Raw genomic sequence first — 20475 nt, forward strand, 5'->3', positions numbered from 1 at the left:
CCATTAACCTGATTCCAAAAGTAGATAAAGACATATCAAAAAAAAAGAAAATTATAGGCCAATATCCCTGATGAACATCGGTGTAAAAATCCTCAGCAAAACATTAGCAAACTGAATTCAGCAATACATTAACAAAGAACATAAAACACAACAAAACAGAAACAGACTCAGAGACATAGATGGTTGTCAGAGGTGCAGGGGTGGGGGCTGGGTGGGACAGGGACCGAGAAGTGCACACTGGCAGTTCCAACTCGGGCACGAGGACGTGAAGCACAGCCCAGGGAACACTGTCGATAATATCGTAATAACTGTGTGTGGTGCCAGGCGGGGACTTGAAACATCAGGGGATCACTGTGCACAGTATGTGATTGTCTAACCACAATGCTGCACACCCAAAACGAATACAATATTGAATGTCAACTGTAACTGGAAAAAAACTGTAATAGCAAAAGATTACTCTCGAAAAATCCCTCAGTCCCCAGAGTACAGTGTACGTGGCTTTGAGCATCTCTCACTAGGTCCCTCCAGTGTTGGAGGAGATTACAGTGGTCGGCCTGCGTGTAGGGACCATGTTGACCGAAAACAATTAGGTACACAAACAAAACAAAGTTGCATAAACACACGTATCGTTTTTCACCCAGCACGCATGCAAGCAGGTATACCCCACCGTGCAGTAACAAAGGCGCTCTGCTGCATCTGACTGAGTTACTCCACCGCAGCGACCAGAGAAGAGTGGGGTGGGCGAGACTCGGGAGCTCCGCGGGGCTTCGCCTTCCGCGGTGATCCAAAGACGGCATGGCCCTCTGCGTGGTTTCAGTGGTGATTCTCATTCGCTGAGTGTTTACTGAGCACAGAGGACATGAGGGCGCCATGCGGAGCAACGGAAGGAAGCGACACACGAAGACAACCCAGGGGCCCTGCACTCAAGAAACTCACCTGCTGGCAGGGGACACAGAGGCTGCGCAACTCGCCGCTGTGCGAGGTGGAAAGAGCCCAGCACCGAGTGGGGGGGGGGGCGCGGAGCAGGGTGTCCTGCTTTGGAAATGCAGAGGAGACCCTGGTAACCCCAACAGGCCAGGGAAGGTCTCTGCAGGCTGTGTCCCTGGGTTGAACTGTATTTCCACACAGACACGGGAGGGACTGATGAAGCATGACCCAGAGCCGTGGACATTCTCGGCATACTGGAGGAACGGTGCACAGAGCAGGCACCCACCATTCATGGGGTACCTACTTGGTCACAGGAACTGGGATAGATCAATGTGGTCATATCCATGAAGGGATGAAGGTGACATGTGTCACTAGTCACGTTCCCCACGCTATATTACACAGCCGGACGTCTCACACTCGTCCTCCCATCAGCCGCGTCCTTGGGCTGGGGGACCATCTACGTGGGGGCTCAGTTTGCTCCCTTGCTCGCAGCCTCCCTGTGGTGTGCCCCACAGGGCACAGAGCTGCAGATGGGGAGAGCGGAGGAGGGTGGGGCCAGGGCATTTCTTCCCCTGGCTTCTTTGTAATTCGCAGAATCCAAATTCAAACCCAGACCTGTCTCCAAAGCCTGGGCTTTGGACCTCAGGAACGGTGAGCTGGTGATGGACCCCAGCGGGTCTTGGAAGAAACACATGTAATCTGTTCTGCTGAAATTTTCAGGAGTCAATTCATTTGGAGCATGTGTAACTTGTGTCCGCATCTCTTTCTAAATGGTCCTGCAAGGAGGTGCTCCAAGCAAATACTCATGTCAGCGGGCTGGGCTAAATGTGCAATAGCAATAAAAAAAATAACCCCCCAGAAAGTCGGGATATTCTGAGCCTCCATGCCGGACCCGCCTGGATCACGGGCCCCACACCTGCTGTTTCCTTTCTCAGCGCCAGGCTGGTGGGGGGGGACGCCTGCCATTGGCGGTCTGCAGACACATGGCATGGGATTTCTTTTGCAAACATATGCCCCTCAGCACTTCCCCAAACTGCTCTAAATTTTTTCCACCTCCCCCATTCCTAAGGGAGGTAGTCAGACACTTGCCGCCATTCTCCGCGGGTNTGGGCTAAATGTGCAACAGCAATAAAAAAAATAACCCCCCAGAAAGTCGGGATATTCCAAGCCTCCATGCTGGACCCGCCTGGATCACGGGCCCCACACCTGCTGTTTCCTTTCTCAGCGCCGGGCTGGTGGGGGGGGGACGCCTGCCATTGGCGGTCTGCAGACACATGGCATGGGATTTCTTTTGCAAACATATGCCCCTCAGCACTTCCCCAAACTGCTCTAAATTTTTTCCACCTCCCCCATTCCTAAGGAAGGTAGTCAGACACTTGCCACCATTCTCCGCGGGTCAGAGGACCCCTCTGTTGCTGTTTGCTGGGCATGATGGGCAGCTCGGGGTCTAGCCCTGCTCTCAGGACTCTGCCCCAGCCTCCCTGGCCCGGCCTTGTGCAGACGCCAGCTCAGGGGAAAGGACATGCTTTCATGACCCGGATTCCAGCGAGAAGATGTGCAAACTTCATACAGGCTGAGCAGGGCTGTCGGCAAGGCACATGGGTGTGATCTGACCGCCTCGAACTTCGAGGTCATCATCCCACTCCTTGTACTTGGCTTTGAACCCTTAGTGAGACCTGGTTCACTTTGGGATTCTATAATTCGTCGTGAGAGTGAAACTACCATTTGAAAAAAAGGTTCTGTATGTGGTACAAGCCAGTCACCGAGGGACAAACATCATAGGATTCCACTCTCATGAGCCACTGGGGCAGTCGGACTTACAGGGACAGACAGAAGACAGGGGCTGCGGGGCGGGGGGAGGAGTTAGTGTTTCGTGGGGACAGAGTTTCAGTTTCGCACGATGAGGAAGTTCTGGAGATGGAGGGTGGTGAGGGTCGCAGCGCTGTTAATGCACTTAGTGCCAGTGAACCACACACTTAAAAAAGGTTAAGGTGGCAAATTTTATTTATGTGTAATTTATAATAGTTTAAAAAGATTCTGAAAAAAGCAAGAGAATAATCACTAGAATAGGCTGGTGGAGAAAAACCAAGAGAACCAGGACTGTTTAATGGAAAGACTGACCAGTTTCGTCGAGCTCAGTCACAGCGGCCAGCCGGGCTGCCGCCAGGGGATGGGAAAGTCTGCCAAGGAGGCAAAACCAGACGGAAGTGACCATTTACTATTTCCACTTTGAACTGACTCACTCTCTGCTTCAGCACGCCGGTGCTGAGGGCCCACAGCGTGGTCCTTCGGGGACTGCCGGGCCGGAGGGAGGCCAAGGTGTTCGGGGCAACAAGCGGCGCAGCCTGGGGCCTGCACGCCAGGTGCACCCACGGTGCCTAAATTAAACCCCAGCCAGGGAGGCTTCTGGGGCAGAGGGGCTGGGCTCCGAGGACCAGGAGCCAGGCAGGTGACAAAGGCCCGGGGAAGCACCCCTGCAGGGAAGGCAGGGCACTGTCCAGGGGGATACACGTCACCAGCCTGGAACCTTTGGACACTACCAGAAGCTCAGGGGAGCCTGGGGGAGGCAGGTGGGAGGCAGTTCACAAACCAGCCCTGTGTCCTGGCCGCTCCGGGGAACTTCCAGGGGACCGCAGGCAATTCAGAGACCAATGAGGCTTCTGCTCTAGAAGGTGCTGCTGGAGGGGTGCAGTGCTCAGGGAGACGTGGTGGAGACCCTGCACACCCAGGGAAAGGAGCTCGGGGCTGAACTAGAGCTGGCGTGCGGCCCCTGCTAGCAGGCAGGCCAGGCTGAGAGGACCTCCTGAGCCTGCTTCCTGTCGGGGATTGTTCCAGCTTTCGGTCCACCATCCAGTCACCACACAGGACTGAGTGCTCAGCCGCAGGCAGTGGAGCTGGTGCCTGGATGCAAATCCCACCTCTGCCCAGGGGACCTGAGCTTGGCACTTCAGTTGTGGGACCCCTGTTTCCTTGCCTGTCAAAACGGAGACACCCTGAGAGCCACCTCTGGGCACTGTGGTGAGGAGGAACCGGGGATGCAGGAAGTGCGCAGTCCGAGAGCCACCTGGTGCGGCTGGGTGTGCGTTCCAGAACTGTCCACGTTCCTCCTTCCTGCCTCTCGCATCTCACTGTCTCCCTCTCCCTCTCTCTCTCTCTCTCTCTCTCTCACACACACACACACAAACGTAGAGTACCAGGTACGGGGACACTGCCCGGCCTCGGAAGCTCCAGCCGGGTCTCAGTCCGGGGAACCACGGAGGGCGGGCGAGCTGCTGCACTACTGTGTAATGGCCCAACTGGTGAGGCCCAGCGACCAGCGCATCCTCTTCGCTACAGCGCCCCCACGGTCCTGGTCCTGGGGGAGCAGAGGCCGAGATTGGCTCGTGGGGCAGTTAAGCATCACCAGCGAGGAGACAGCCCAACAAGGCAGCCGACGGAGCAGCCCCACCAGGTCCTGGTCCTGGCAGGGAGCAGCTGCTGGGCTGACGCCCGATGACGCCGGAGCACGGGAGCCCCAGCTCCACTGGCAGGTTCTACACCACGCACGTTTTTCCAAGAATGGCCGAGTTCTCGTTCCAGAAAATACCCTCTGGAGGGCTGATCTTTTTCACTGCTGGAAATGCTGGTGTTGCCAACGACCTCACTGAGCCCACTACTCTGGCTGCAAATACTTAGTCTCAGGCTTGTCAAACCGCCAAGTGCTTTCTGCAAGTGTTTCCCCTTACCGACACCGGTGACCCGCTGTCCCACTGGCAGTGACCCGTCTGTCCCGTCTGTGCAGATGAGTTCTGACGCCCTCAGGCCTGTGTCCTCACTGTCCCACATCATGTGTTTCTGAGTTTTACCCATCATGCTCTCGAAAGGGATGCCATCCCTAAGTTTACCGGCTCTTTGATGAGGAGGCAAGTCACATGTGTATGTGACACATGTGCACACACTTGCACGTGTGTGGTGTACAGGTGATATTTAACATGAATATGCACACCCTGTTTTAAGCTTACAGAGAAGGGGGGCTTTCTCTTCTCAATCAAGCACAGTTCAGTGTACACCTGTTACGTGTCAGGCATTCTGCTGGGTATGTGTGTTCCAAGGAGGCGCTGTAACAAAAAGACGACCCTACCTGCTGGCAGTCATCCGATACTCACGGACGCTCATCACACAAGGGGCACTGGAAGGCCCCGAAACACAAGGATGTTTACGGGGAGACTCTGCCCAGGGGGCAGTGACGGTCTTCCTGGAGATCTGAGAAACAGCCCCAGTGACAGGCCTCTGGGACAGTCTCAGTGACAGAGGTGTATAATCCAGAACGCTGTGGACACCGGGAAGCACACTTCCCTGCATGGGGGAGCCAAGGCTGGTGGCAAGGGACAGAGCTGGGAGGCAGCTGACATGGGAGCCACCCCCTGAAGGGCCGGGGTGCCAGTGTGGGAGGAAGGGGTGCCGGAGACCTTCAAACAGGAGGCTCTTACAATCGGCCCTGTCTTCCTGGAGGGGCATCTAAGTGACTAGCCGGTGCTTAGGGGAGCTCGCCCGGGCCATGGATACAGTTACTGTCTATATGCTGACGGCTCTCCAACTGTTTATCTCCAGCCCAGACGTCTCCTGGGCTCCATCCCCTCAGCTCTATGTCCCACAGGCTGCCAACACCCCACCGGTCCTTCTAGCTCCTTCTATCTGGGCAGACAGCACCCGCTTGAGAGATGAGCCGGAAGCCTGACTGGGCTGACCCTCCCTGTCCCAGCTCCCGACGACACAATCCAGGCTGGGGGAACCCTAAGTTTCCTCTGGTGGAAATGCCCACACCTCTGCCCTGTACTCACACAACAGACTCCCACCTTCACCCACCCTCCACACCCTCTTTCAAAACTCCCTGGAACTCTGACTACACTTCTCCCTTCCCCCAAATTCTCTGCCACCTTCTCTCTGCCCCCAGAATGAGCCCTATCTCCGAGTGTGGCCTAGTAGCACGTGGGACCCTGTGCCCACTGGCCTCGTTTCAGGCCACTCTGCTCCCTTTTCTTTCCCAGCAGGAGGTGCTTTCAGTTTCCAAAGGGTCCTTGCTGCCTCAGGGCAGATGGGAAAGTTCTTCTCCCCTCCGGCCCCGGCCCTTTGCACTCATCCCTGAAGGAAGAGCCCCCACAGGGCCCCCCAGGAAGCACCACGGCCCTTTGCACTCATCCCTGAAGGAAGAGCCCCCACAGGGCCCCCCAGGAAGCACCAGTACACGCCCACCCAGCACCCAGGGCCGCTTCAGTACTGGCCGCAAGTGCNTCTAGGGCCGCCCCCCCCCCCCCCGGGCGCATTCAACAACCGACCGCAGACATCATGGTGCAGGTCCACTTTCCAAAGAGCGATGCCAGCTTCCTGGGTGTCACTGGGATCGAGGACCACTGTCACATGAGCACGGTGGGCACTCCCTGCTTGTTTGGTGACACAGGAGTGGATGGAAGGGGCCAGGAGGGGTGGCCCAAAGTCTAGTTTGGAGCTGCTGCTGTTAAAAATCAAAACAAAAACCCAAGTGAGAGTGGACGAGGCTCTGAGCTACAGCATGAGCAATGGGAAGAGCCCAGAAGCAAACCCATGCTTCTGCGATCCATCGCTATTTGACAAAGGGGGGCCAATGACTCTATTCAGTAAATGGTGTTGGGAAAGCCACACAGATATGTACAAAAAATGAAGCCGAACCACCTTTTTACCCCAAATACAAGAATAAACGCAAAATGGATGAAAGACCTAAATGGAAGACTCAAAACCACAAAACTCCTAGAAGAAAACATAGGCAGTAAAATCTCTGACATTCCTCTTAGGAATATTTTTTTGATATATCACCTCAGGCAAGGGAAGCAAAAGAAAAAATAAACAAATGGGATCACATCAAACTAAAAAGGTTTTGCATCAAATAAAGGAAACCAGCAACAAAGCCAAAGACAACCCACAGAGTGGGCGAAGGTATGTGCCAATGATACATCCAATAAGGGGTTAATATCCAAAATTTATGAAGAACTCAGGCAACTCAATACCCAAAAAAATCATTAGAAAATGGACAGAGGACCTGAATAGATTCTTCTACAAAGAGCACATATAGATGGCCCATAGACACATGAAAAGATGCTCAAAGTCACTAGTCATCAGAGAAACGCGAATGAGAACTATAATGAGGTATCACCTCACACCTGTCAGAATGGCACCAATAAATCCACAGCAAGTGCTGGTGACCATGTAGAGAAACGTGAGCCCTGGCACACTGCTGATGGGAATGGGGACTGGGGCAGCCACTGTGGGAAACGGCGTGGAGGGTCCTCAAAACAGCAAAGCTGGAAGTGCTTACGAACCAGCGATTCCATGTCTGGGCATGTATCCAAAGAAACATGAAGTCCTACTGGGAGGAATATGGGCACCCCTGTGTCCACTGCAGCATTACCTACGACAGCCAGTACGTGGAAGCAGCCCAAGGGCCCAGCGACAGATGAATGGCTAGAACGTGGAACAGGTATACAATGGAATGTGACTCAGCTATACAAGGGAATGAAACCTCGCCACTCGCAACAGCACGCATGGACCTAGAGGGGACGATGCTCAGTGAAATAAGTCAGAGAAAGACAGATATCAAAGAAGAAAGTAAGCGAATAAGCAGAACAGAAACAGACTCATAGACACAGGGAACATTTTGATGGCTGCCAGAGGGGAGGGGGGATGCAAGGCCTGGGGGAAAAGGTGAAGGGAGGTGGCCGTGCTGGTTGGCAGCTGCAGAACCAGTGAGGGGTGTGCAGCGCAGTGCAGGGAATGCAGTCAATAACAACTACATATGGTGCCAGGTGGGCCCTGGAAATACTGGAGGGAACACTTTGTCAAGGACACCACTATACTGTATTCCCGACAATAATCCAAAATAACAGTGGAAGTAAAAAATATATACATTTATAATAAACTTGCAAGCTAGCAAATAAAACATTAAGCCTCTATACTGGAAAGGTCAAAAGACAGGAATAAATGCTTCAGAAAAGAGGGAGTAGAAAGAGCTGAGAAACAGAAAATGCTCAAATTCTCAAGAAATGGAGACACCTAAAAAGACCTATTTAGTCACAAATATTCTTTTTTTTAATATTTTTTAAAATTTATTTATCTTTAGAGGGGAAGGGAAGGCGAGAAGGAGAGAAATATCAATGTATGGTTGCCTCTCGTGAGTCCCCTGCTGGGAACTGGCCTGCAACCCAGGCATGTGCCCTGACTGGGAATCCAACCACGATCGTGTGGTTCACAGGCCCGCATTCAATCCACTGAGCTACACCAGCCAGGGCTAGTCATAAATATTCTAAACCGAACACTCGGTGCTGGCGGCGGGGCGGCATGACAGGCAACGCTCAAATGCGGGGCAGCAGAGCATCTGTAGTCTTCGATGCACAATTCCACTCCGGGGAGTCGCAGCTGATAAAGCTATTAGGGATACAGTGAAATATGTATGTACAAATAAGTTACCCATGGAATGTTTTAGACTAAAATTAAATCAATGAAGCAGGAGGATGGATGATCAGATATTTGGGGAGCAGGATCCACGGAGCTGATGGAGGTGGGAGGGTGTCGGGGGAGCAGAGCCCGGGGTGATGGCTAGGAAGACCATTTTGAACGTTTTAAATTGCCCTGCATGCAGGGACTCACTCACCAGAAACTGGTCCCATCTGCCAAGTCGCCTTAAAGGCCCCTCTCTGTGAGAACCTGCCTGACCGATCCTGTCCTCAAGGTCTTGAACTGTGAGCTGCCCGCTGCCTTCGGAAGGTTGTGTGTGGGAATCACTCACAGTCAGGGATGGTGATGCACAGGACGAAGGTGCCCAGAATGAAGGACACAGCCAGTCCTGGACCCCACAACGGCATGTGTGCGGTCTGGCCGCCACCCCTCCGAGGTTGGGCCCGGCCAGTCCCCCCTCCCCACCTCTGCAGGTCAGACTCCCCACCTGGCCGGCTCTGGGCTCTGGGCTCAGAGTTCTCGCCACTGGCCTGCAGCATCCAAGCCTGCCTGAGGGGCAAATCTGCACAGGGCGGGTAGTTTAAAGAAGACAGAGACTGTAAACCTTTTCCAGAAAGCTGGCAGACTAAACGTACTGTTGCATTTTAAGACACAACTGAGTCCTCTGCAAACGTGGTTTTCCAAACCAACAGAATTTCCCAGGGAAGATGCAGCTTAGAGGAAACAGCACCAGGAGTTTGCTCACCTGACTCCTACTTTAAAAAGTGAGCCCGTTGAAGAACGACACTCTTCTGAAGAGCTCTTTCTTTAAAGCAGCCCCAGGGGATGTAGGACTCGCCGCCCGCTCCTACACGACCTTAGGTCGTGCGTCCCGTTCCAGCAGGACGGGGAATCCCCATCGCAGTCCAGTGAGAAAATCATGGAGCTGTGGGTGGATTTTACTGATGAGAATTACATAGCATGTATAATTTAGAACATGATTCTTTTCAATACCAATGTTTCTGACTTCATTTAAAACATTTTGCTGATACCAGGAAGCCTCTCTCTATTAATAAGCAGGATTTTAAAGATGAATACCGATATTTTTCCTGAAAAAGATTTTGCACACTGTACAAAATACCACGGATTTTCAGTGCCTGGCGAAGCTGCTTTACCAATGCGAGCAACGCATTGACGCACAGCGCTGATGTTCTCCTAGAGGAAGGCTTCCGCGCTGCCAGCGTTACAGCGCGGACAGACTGTGGCACAGGACAGAAAGTCCAGCCACCCTGCACTCAGCTGAAGAAGTATTTCTTCTTAGTCACCCTGCACTCAGCTGAAATGTTTATTTTGTCAGGAGAATATAGGAAAAGGCTTATACTACCTCAGAAATTAAAAATAACCAACGAATGCTTAATTTTTAATTTTACTTTTCAAGGTATATTTCATCCTTATTTGAGAGAGAAAAAGAGAGAGGGACAGAAACATCGATCAGTTGCCTCTCCCACACAACCCAACCAGGAATTGAACCCACAACCTAGGCCTGTGCCCTGACCAAGAATCAGATCGGCAACCTTTCAGTTACGGGAAGATGCTCCAACCACCTGAGCCACGCTGGCCGGGGCCAAAGGGTTACTTTTAAAACAGTTACGTGAACTTTCCACCAAAATGCTTGGGTTTGTTTATAACGTCATAAATGCTTGTGGTTTGGCTATAAAATAAAATCCTCGCTGGGTGGAGGGAGCGCCAGGTGCACCAGTTAGAAACTCTCACCCAGCACGGGTGCTTGCTCTGCCCTCTTCCATGAAAGCCTTTCCTTTTGATTCTGCCCTCGCGGGAAGCCAGGCTGGTCCGCAGTCCCCACACGAGGGTGCAGAAGGGTCTGAGGGTGCGCTATCCCGCTGATTCGGACGACTCTCTCCCAGGAACTCCTCGATCCTGTGTTCAATCTAGCTATTTGCAAACTTTAAATAAATGACCCTTAATTCCTCAACTATAAATGCTTGGGATTTAAAACATTTCAAAACTAGAAAAAATAAACAGCGATAGCTCAGAAGATTATTATAGTGATTTCAGAATATGTCTGGGAGTGGCAGGCAGCGTGGACCTGACCTGCCGTGGGCCCTGCAGGAGAAGCCCTGCCATGTCAGGACACCTCTAAATGCACTCCGTATGGGCTTCACAAAGAATACAGTAAGGTCTCTCGCAACACCTTCCAAGGCCAAATGGAGAAAAGACTAATAGCTAAACTCATAACCCTTGAAGGCAATGACCAACCTCCAAGTTACTGTCATGCGGAAATACGTTACGAGGGCTGGGATGGTCCCCTGCATCACAGCACAGATTGCAACTGCCTTATCACCCGACGGAGTTCTACTGAGAACAAAAAGTAGAAGAAAGGGCTCAGCCATAGTACAGGCAAACAAATAAGAATCTCAGATGGAAATCAGTAAGAGGTAACAACGTGGCGTGACCAGCAAAGAGCAAACATGAATCCCAGGCTGCATCATTAGAAATATAGACTATAGAATAAGGGAGGTGACGCAGCCTGTTCTACTCTGCGCTGTTTAAAAACCATGAGTGGGACACCACATTCAGTTGTGTCAAGTTTTTTTTTTTAAGATTTTATTTATTTATTTATCTTTAGAGGGGAAGGAGAGAGGGAAAGAAACATCAATGTATGGTTGCCTTTTGTGCGTCCCCTGCTGGGAGTTGGCCTGCAGGGAACTGGACTACAACCCAGGCATGTGCCCTGACTGGGAATCGAACCGCGATCCTCTAGTTCGCAGGCCCGTGCTCAATCCACTGAGCTACACCAGCCAGGTCAGTTGTGTCAAGTTTTAATAGGCATATAGACAAAAGGAAAATGGCAACCAGGATGATTAAGGATCTAATTGTGCAGTATGAGGAATTATTTTTTAATGGCAATGTTCAGCAGGAAGAAGACTTGAGAAGGAGTTATCATGCTTGTTCTCAAATATGCACTGACCTTGTGTGTGGAAAAGAGGCTACACCTCTTCCGTGCGGCCCCATGGGGTGGAGCCTGGGCCACGTTTCGACTGCATGCAGGAACAACAGTCTGAGCTCCCTAAAGGAGGAACAGAATGTGTGGGGAGAGAGCGGGTCTCCAGGCACCTGGAACCGTGTGAGCACAGGCTGAATACCCTTGGGGGCATCCCCCACCCCAAACAGAGATGTCCAGCCCCGGAAGAACAGGTGGGCTGGGCCAGTGGAAGGTGGGGCGGTAGGGGAGGCCAGAGCGCAGCCTCCTTCCACGGGGGGGCTGGAGCAGCACCGCGTCCACCTGCCCTACACTTGGGTTCCTGGGCGAGCCGAACGTGGAAGAAACAGTTCAAAGGCCTAAGAAAGTAAAGCAGGAGATGAGACTACCTACGAGGTCCCTTCAAATGCTGAAATTCTTATAACCCCCGGCCACTAAGCACGGGGCGGGGGGGTGGGGCACTGTCACTTTGACACTTCCGTGAGCTATGACTGGGGACAGTATTGAAAGAGATGCTGAACTGAAGTCGCAAGGCTTTGTCCCCAGCACCAGCGCCTTTCCCTTTCACACAGGTCCTTAGTTTCCTGTTCTTTCAGCAGCAAGGTGTCGTGCAAAGAGCTGATATTCAGGTTTGATGCAATCCAGGTTGGTTCCTCAACAATGTGAAACCCAGAGTTACCATGGGACCCGGCAACTCCACTCCCAGGTGTCTACCCGAGAGAAATGACATTTGTTCATACAAACACCTGTACATGAATTATTTATGACAGCCAAAAAGCAGGAACCCCGGAGTTTCCATCAGCTGGCAAAGGATAGTAACATGGGGTCCATCCGACACTGGGACATTATTTGGCCATAAGCAGGAATGAAGCACTTACACAGGCCTCAGCTTGGACGGACCTCGCAACATCACGCTCAGCAAAAGACACACAGGCCAATTACTGTATGGTCCATTCACATTGCTGACCCACGACCTAAATCGGAGACAGAAGGTAGACCGACCCGTGGTCTGCAGGACTAAGGGAATGGAGTAATGGGAGTAACCGCCCCTGGGGACTGGGGTTTCTGCTTGGGGAGATAAAAATGTCCTAATATCAGATCATGCGAGGCTTGCACAATGCTGCAAATACACTAAAAGCTACTTAATTGTATACTTTAAAGGGGTGAAACTTTATGGTATGTAAATTACCTCAATAAAGCTGTTCTTAAAACAAACAGGAAAAAAGACTCAGACTATAACTAGACCTCAGTAGTTGGGTGGCCTTATAAAATTACAAAGCTCCTTGAACCCCCATATTTTCACATGTGAAAGGGGGTGGTGATTCTACCTCCTTCCCAGGGGGGCTTCGAAGAAAATGGGGACTACAGGGTAGTATGTCCCCCATCACACACTGGCTTACAAATGAGCTTCTGTCTACTTTTCAAACATCACAGTTTTTCTCTGAGCAGTAAAGGAAGTCTGTGATTTCTAGCTCACTTTACAGAGTTCTAAACACTCTGAAAAAAACCAACAAATGAAAACAGGGCACAGATTTCCTGCTTAAGTAAGAGAGCCGGTATCTAAAAGATGAGAATGTCCAGTCTTTCAGGAGGCTGGATGCTGCCTGGCCCCTGTGTGTGGCGTCAGTTACAAATTGAGTAGAGACAGAAATTTCTTCCATCGGAACAAAATTTTCCCTTCCTCCCTTCTCATTTAGATACTATCCTCTGCCTTTAGTGTGTCAAGTGTGACAGTCACCCAGAGAGCGAGCAGGGGCTGTGTTTTGTGAAGCTAATACATAACTGTGACTTTTTCGTTCCTGTCATTTTCAAAGGCACGGGAGCCGTACTCAGCATATGAAAATTCATGAGTTCATACGTTACACTGTTGTAGTCTTGCCATTGTAATGTAAATCTCTAATTTAAAAAGGAAAAAATGTTTCAATGTAGCTAATAAAATATCCAAATGTTTAATTTAGTTCTTGGTGAAATGGTGTTTCTGTGATCCACGACTTTAATTGAATCACCACAGTAATTAACTGAATTGTATTCATTTACATTTTCACTTAATGGAAGCCTCTTAAAATGAATAATTTCACATTGAAACATCTGTTGCTTAAGACGTCATCAGTGAGCATTCATCTCTGGCCCCCAGACGACTCTTGCTTTAAACTGCATTCATAAGGTAACCAAAAACTAAGTAACAGAGCTAAGTAAGAACTTTTTGGGAAAAGTAAATCAACAGTCATGGTTCACCCAGTTGCGTCTTGAAGTGATCTTATTGTTTGCTTCTAGTTATCTTTAAATGATTTTCTCTAAATTGTTACATACAATATGTAAGAGTTAGGTTTTACTTCCTTTTACACATCATTATCGCTAAAATACCTTACCAATATCTCTAAACTAGCACTATACAAGAAAGCAGAACGTTTTAAAAATTCATGGACAGATGTTTAGGCCAACATTATGACTGAACTGCTATTCAGAAACAATATGTTCGAATCCTGGTGCCCCCTCCAAAAGAAGAAACAAAGAGAAAAAAGAAACAATGTGGCCAGCCTCCCTCCCCAAACAACTACTCAAATAAAAACGTCTAGGCTCATTTCATAACCTAAGTCAAATTGTCAACATATATGAATGACCACATACTATTTTTTAAAAACCTCTATGCCTGGAAATGGTGTAATATAATTTTTCAGCCACACGCCTTGCACAACTAACACAAGGGGAATTCTATCCCAAACATGCGGGAGGTGGTACTACTGTTCACATAAAACACACAAATTCAAATATGATTGATTGATTATACATCAATTAAGGAAAGTATTCAAAATTCAGCTGAGGAATCTATTCAACCTACTGGAGAGTAAAACCCTCCCCACAGGTGAACCACAAGGGATTCCAGTGACCAGAGAAACACTAAACACCCTCCAGTGCTGCCTTACCACCCGAGGGGGGTCAAAAACCACGGGGGCTCTGCTCTGCGTTTACTCTGAAAAGTCCAAACTTCCACTCCACTGCAGACAGCATTACTAATTCAGGGAAGGCCCACGTGTGATTAGCATGAAAACGAGAAACCGCCAAAACGACGAGAATATACCCCTCCTATGAAAAGGTGATAAATTTCACTAGAGAGTAAAATATTACAGGGAATGCATGAACACAGTTGCTAATCTTTATTGCCACAGCCAATACCTCTATTTGCAAACAGGTGTTGAATAGCTAGCAAAGTTCCCTTAAATCACAGTTACAATTGCAAAATAAATAGCTTGAGTTGTCAAAGCGTCTAGAATTCCAAATTATTCCAACTGCACTAGAGGCAAATTTTTAAAAATACACTTTTTTCCCTTTACAAACTTTTGGGGCTCTCTGATAGAGCAATAAATTCAATACATAAAAAATTGTGTTGCTAATTTTTGTGCATGAATTATCACACATAATGCTCTGACAAAATATGCAGTGTGCTGTGAAAATCTTTTTCAACCTTGCTGGTGAGATTGAAATCTTTCAGGCGTGCAGGATTTTACATTTTTAAAAGATACCATATTGGAACTATTAATGTTTCTTTCCTGTTAAAAGAATTAAATTTTTTTTCAAAATGTATCACCCTGTAAGCAAAATAAGTGGAAACACTTTTGAGGTAGGTCCACTTTGCCTGTCCATTTAGATTGCATTGAACTGGGATGATTTCATCAAAGCGGACCCGAATGAATTCTGAGGGTCCAACAGCAACAAACACTGCGTGCATCCTCGTAGGCGTGTTTTGTTATTAAGTGATTTGTTTGCCGAGTTCTTCATCCAGACCTTTCCGAACAGATGCGAGTTTGGAAGCAGAACGCAACACGTCCCCGGAGCCGCGGGGTGGCCGGGCCTCACGCGCGCAGGCCGGCCGGTGCGCTCGCGCAGGAGGCGCCCGGGCCAGCCGGCCCCGCGCGCGCTGGCCGGAGCGGGGCGGGGGCGCGGCGGGCGCGGCGAGCGCGGCCCGGGGCCCGCGGCCCAGCACAATGCGCCCCGGCGGCGGGAACCGCGCGCTCCTCCGCCGCAACTTTGCGCGGCCTCCCTGGCCGCCCCCGGCCTCGCCCCCCAGTCCGGCCCCCGCCGCGGCCCCCGCCCTCCCACCCGCAGCGGCTCACCGTTGCAGAACTGGAGCAACGAGGACGTGTCGTACAGGCTGCTGTAGCTCGAGAAACCGTCCTCCATACTGAGGCCGCCGGGCAGCGCCCGCTCCCCCGGCCCGGCTGTGCTGCCGCTCACCCCCACACTGAGCCGCCCGAGCCGCGGCCGGAGCTGGCGCTGGGGCCGGCCCTGCTGTGGCGGCCGCTGCCGTTACCAGGGCAACCTCTGGCCCGCCGCCGCCGCCGCCGCCGCCGCCGAGCGAGCCAGCTCCGTCTCTGCTCGCCAGGGGGCGCCCGCGGCGCAGACGTGGCCGGGCGGGGCCGCGCGGGCGGGGCCGGGGGCGGAGTCGGGGCGGGGGTCCGGCCTTTCCTGTCCCGAGAGAAGGAGGGTATGCGGCTCCGCGGGCGGGGGTTCTCGGGATCGTCTGGGGCCGAGACACCTCCTCCGGGAGGGCGAGGCGTTGGGAACGCGGAGACAAAGGCGAGCGGGGAGGGCGGTTGGGACGCGGGAGGGGCGAGGAACCCTACCACGGAGGTTACACTCCCTGCTGACCCAGACAACCCCTGCTTCGGAAGCCCAAGTCCGCGCTCGCAGGAGGCGCTGTCCCTGGGCTGGCCGGCTTCTCCAGGGCCAAACATGGACAATTTATGAGCCCAATTCAGCTGCCTTTTCACCCCAGCGCAGCTCCGCTTTTGGCCGCGTCCTGCGAGGTAGGCCCCGCTGTCCCTACGGTGTCTCGCGCAGCAGGGCCCGCCTCCAGGGAGAAGGAGCGGAGGTTCCTGACCCCTTGAATCTTCGCTCACCAGCGGAAAAAGATGCGGCTTCCCACTTCCAAAAGCGGAAAGTCTGGGCATTTACAGGAGTTAAAACATCTGCTCAGTTCCCCCTCCGCATCAGCCCCCGGGGTGCAGACTTGTTACATTACACTCTAATTAACTTGTTACAGGACCCAAGGAAATCAAGATTCATTCTATCTCAGAGAGAAAGAGTTAGGACACAGTACCACAGTGGCAGAAACACACAAATCCGCGGGTTTGTAACTTTTCAAGTCCACACGCACACAGGCTAGACGCAGGGTGTAAGTTCACTACCCGCAGCCCGAAGTGAAGGTGCTGCTCGCTGATTGGATGACCTGGCTGCACAGAAAAAAAAAATCTGAGTGGTTTCAGATTTTTGAAGTTATAACTCGTGTGGGTTGAACAAATTAAGGTGAAATGAAGACTCAGTGAAAAGTTACTCTTGAGAAAATCTGTGAGCCTCACTGGGGTCCAGAGACCCAGTGAGGCCTGTGTTTCCATCAGCAGAAGGCAGAATCAGGCCCTGGACTCTGTCACTGTGGGCGGCATGTTTGGCTGATGTTTACCCACGCCAGGCATCAGATGCTGAAGGGAGAGGGAGCAGAAAGAGCGCTTATCCCAGTCCTGGTCCCGGAGACGGAGCACAGAAGACAGGAGGGATTATTAACGAGAAAGGTACCTGTGGAAGGCTGCCAGGCTATGAGTGCTGCTGTTGGACTGGGACCTGGTGTTTGAAGGACAATGGGAAGGACAATGTTAGTGATCAAGGAGGAAAGGTGCAGGGCCTGCTGGCAGGTGAACGGGCTGATCCGATGTGACCGGACAGCTCAAGTTGCAGACACTGGGAAGTAAGAGTGGACAGAGGGAATGGGAGCAGGAGGAGACCTGGCAGGAGGTGGAGGGAGGCAGGAGGTGGGCACGCAGGTAAATGGCTGATCGGCCCACTGCCAGGGAGATGAGTCTGAGTGCGAACTGGCCTGCGGGGGCCAGGGCCTGGAGCCCGAGCAGCCTAGAGTGTCTCCATGGCTCCAGAAATGGGCACTGAGGTACAGACAGTCCAAAGGAGAATGAAGCATCGACTTGGGGACCATACAGCTGGACAGTCAGGCTGAGAGGGGACAGCGCACCTCCCACTAGAAATGCCCTGTGGCTAGTGGAGGTGGAAGGCGGCTCTGACCAGCGAAAGAACTGGGGCTTAGGATCTGTTGGCAAAGAGGCGATAAAGAAACTGCTTATGTGGGGAATGGAAGGTCAGACAGGAGCCGGGCAGAGCCTTGGGAAGAGAAGAGAGGAGACTCGAAGGCGGGATCAGAGGGGATGAACATCAGCCTACAGCGTTATCTCCTTACACTAAGAGCACAGAAAGCTGCAAGGAGCCTTGTCACAGACCAGCCAAGGAAGACGAGCCTGGGGAAAGGCCCTTCCCCACTGGGGGCAGAGGGCCTGCAGTGACTTGGAGCATCTTGGTGAGCACCTGCAATGGGAGCAGAGCTGCTGGGCGGGAAAAGGAGAGCACGTGCACCTGCACTCAGAGCTCTGGCAGCCTCGGCTACTGTGCTTTAGTGCTTTGAGTGCCGGCCTGAAAACCAAAGGGCCACCCGTTCCATTCCCAGTCAGGATTGATGCTTCTCTCCCTCTCTTTCCCTCTCTCTAGAAATAAAATAAAAAATAAAAAAAAATGAAGAACTCTGGCAGGGAAGGGAAATAGGGCCAAGCATAGGGGGCAGGGGTGTCCGAGGGTCACATGCGGTCTCCCCCAAAGTGACGGTGGACCCTGTGCATCTCTAAGGCAAGAGACAGGTGCTGCGTACAGAGAAGAGCCTTTGAAAGGCGAAACTTAACCCAGGCGCGCATTTGACCTTTACCCTTCTCTGCTTTCCTCATCCCCCATCTTTCCTCGCTTCTAGTCCAGTCTTTACTCTCTCCTCCTGCTCCGCTTTGTGGTTTTGTGCATCAGGGTACATTGGATGATTGATACAAAGAGCTGAAGTATGGCATCTTGCACTTGGGAAGGAAATGATAACTGTGAATAAATGTTTAAAAGATGGTTCTCGTTCCCTGGCTGGTGTGGCTCAGGTGGTTGGAGCATCATCCCATACACCAGAAGGTTGAGGGTTCCATTCTCAGCCTCGGCACATGCCTAGGTCGCGGGTTCCATCCCAGTCGGGGTGAGCATGGGAGGCAGCCCATCAGTGTTTCTCTGTCATATCAGTGTTTCTTCCCCTTCCTCTCTCTTTAAAATGAATAAACATTGTAAAAGATGGTTCTCTTTAAGAATGTTAGTATTATTGATTTATAACGTCAAAAGTACAATATGTGGTAGCCCAAACTAAAAACAGAAAAAGGTTAGGGAATCAAATCCAGAAGAGGGACGGGAAAATTGAGCTGGAGGTTTTCTTGGACGATTTCACTCCCACTAGAGCGAAGTTATACGTAACGAGTAAGACCTCCGTCCACCTGCTTTGCAATGAGGAAGGTTGTTATTAGACTCTTAACCTAGAGTATTAAACCACCATGCTTTCCCCACAACAGTAAAAATGCACTCTAAAAAAGCAAATGGAGTATAATGACAAGGACACGCAAGTTAAGTCAATCAGGTGTCATCTACACAGCACCGAAAAAGGATCACGGAGAAAACTCGAGGAAAATCTCTGCAAACTTAATTAATAACGTGAGATTTTGAGCCCAAACATTTGAACAGACTGGTATCTCACGCCATTTGGAGATAATTTATGGCCTGAGTCCAAAGACCGTTGTCATTGTAGTAAGTGATGTGCGCCCTCAGGGCCAGTGTAACCACGGCATCCGTGCATTAATAGCACGGCTTGCACAACCTGTGACGAGGAGAAAGGAGAACAGGAGTCCTGTAGCCTTCGTTCATCGAGAAGTACTGAGATTACACAGAAACACCACCATCTATTGTTTACTTCAAGATTCCTCCAAAAATAGTTGCACAGTACCAGGCAGCATGCTTGGGCCCGGATGCAACTCACTTCAAAAGTCACATCAGCACTTGAAAAATGAAATAGAAAATTCCTCTCTGGGAATTTCCCCAAAGGAATGGAAGGGAGGGTCTCAAAGATGTCTTTGTGTGCCCGTGTTCACAAGAGCCAAAATGGGAAAACAACCCACGTGTCCGTGCAGATGCACAGAGAAGCAGAACTCGCTCCATCCATACGATGGCAGACTCTTCAGTCTTAAGGAAGGAAGGAAATCGACTCATTCTACAACATGGGTCGGCCTTGAGGACCTGGTGGTGCTGAACGAACGAAGCCAGTCACAAAACGACAAATGCTGTCTGGTTCCATTTCTACGCAGGCCCCAGAGCAGCCAAATCCATAGAGATGGAAATAGAATGGTGCCTGCTGGGGGCCACGGGAGGCAGTTCACGGGGACAGAGTTTCCATCTGGATATCGAAAAAGTGCTGGAGATGATGGCGGTGATTGTCGCACAGCCATGGTACCATACTTGACGCCACTGGGCCACACACTTAGAAAGGGCTAACATGGCGAATCGTGTGCTAGCTGTATCTTACCACAAGGAAAGAGAAGAAACGTGATAGGAAACATCACAGTGAGAGCACAGTGAGAGCAGCGCTCACCATGAAGCACCGCTCTCTGCTCCAGACACCTGCCTGGGGGCTGAGCTGAGATGTAAAGTGTATCCCTCCCTGGAGGTCACGACGTCTAGGAAACATTCAGGTGCACGATGGTCTCACAAGGAAGTGTAGCCTTACAATTTGTGGTGAGTGCTGCAAAGCCAAAGAGAGGGAGTCGGATGATTCGGGAGTGTCTGAGTTGGGCTGAGCAGGGAAAGGAGGAACGGGAGGGGGCGCGGTGCAGAGTAGCAGAGGCAAGGGGTACAGAAACCCCAGTAAAGCCGGCTTATCTGAAGGACACTGGAGATTATCATCTGAGGGCTCTGCCTTTGCTCTAGGAGCAAAGGCAAGCTGCCCTTCCGTGAGTATTATGCGTTACCCTGTGTCCTCCCCAACGTACACACACACATGCACACACACTCACACACGCACTCCTATGTTGAAGTACTAAGCCCTGGTACTTCGGGGTGTGATTTGCAGCTGGGAGGGGATCAAGTTAAAATGAGGTCATCACGGTGCACCCTAATCCACTCTGGCTGGTGTCCCGGTAAGGAGAAGAATCTAGGGCACAGACAGACACACAGCGGGAAGACCCCGTGAAGACACAGGGAGA

At 51.3% G+C, this 20475-nt stretch overlaps 1 protein-coding gene across 4 annotated transcripts in view; it reads right to left on the reverse strand.

Annotated features, from left to right (window-relative positions):
* The window catches only part of EML1 (EMAP like 1), a 143147-nt gene that overhangs the window by 88422 nt on the left and 34250 nt on the right, over positions 1-20475 (reverse strand). Inside the window, exon 1 of one of the 4 annotated variants that reach the window (XM_037031195.1) lies at positions 15484-15683. The exons of 2 other annotated variants lie outside the window; for them this stretch is intronic. In XM_037031195.1, the coding sequence (XP_036887090.1) occupies positions 15484-15550 (67 nt within the window). In that variant the 5' untranslated portion in view covers positions 15551-15683. Of the gene's footprint in view, positions 1-15483; positions 15684-20475 lie in introns of those variants that run through there. One more of the 4 variants, XM_037031196.1, reaches the window with a different exon arrangement.

Source organism: Sturnira hondurensis, unplaced genomic scaffold (assembly GCF_014824575.4).
Source record: "Sturnira hondurensis isolate 20B ecotype Veracruz unplaced genomic scaffold, ASM1482457v3 Scaffold0021143, whole genome shotgun sequence".
Classification (NCBI taxonomy): domain Eukaryota; kingdom Metazoa; phylum Chordata; class Mammalia; order Chiroptera; family Phyllostomidae; genus Sturnira; species Sturnira hondurensis.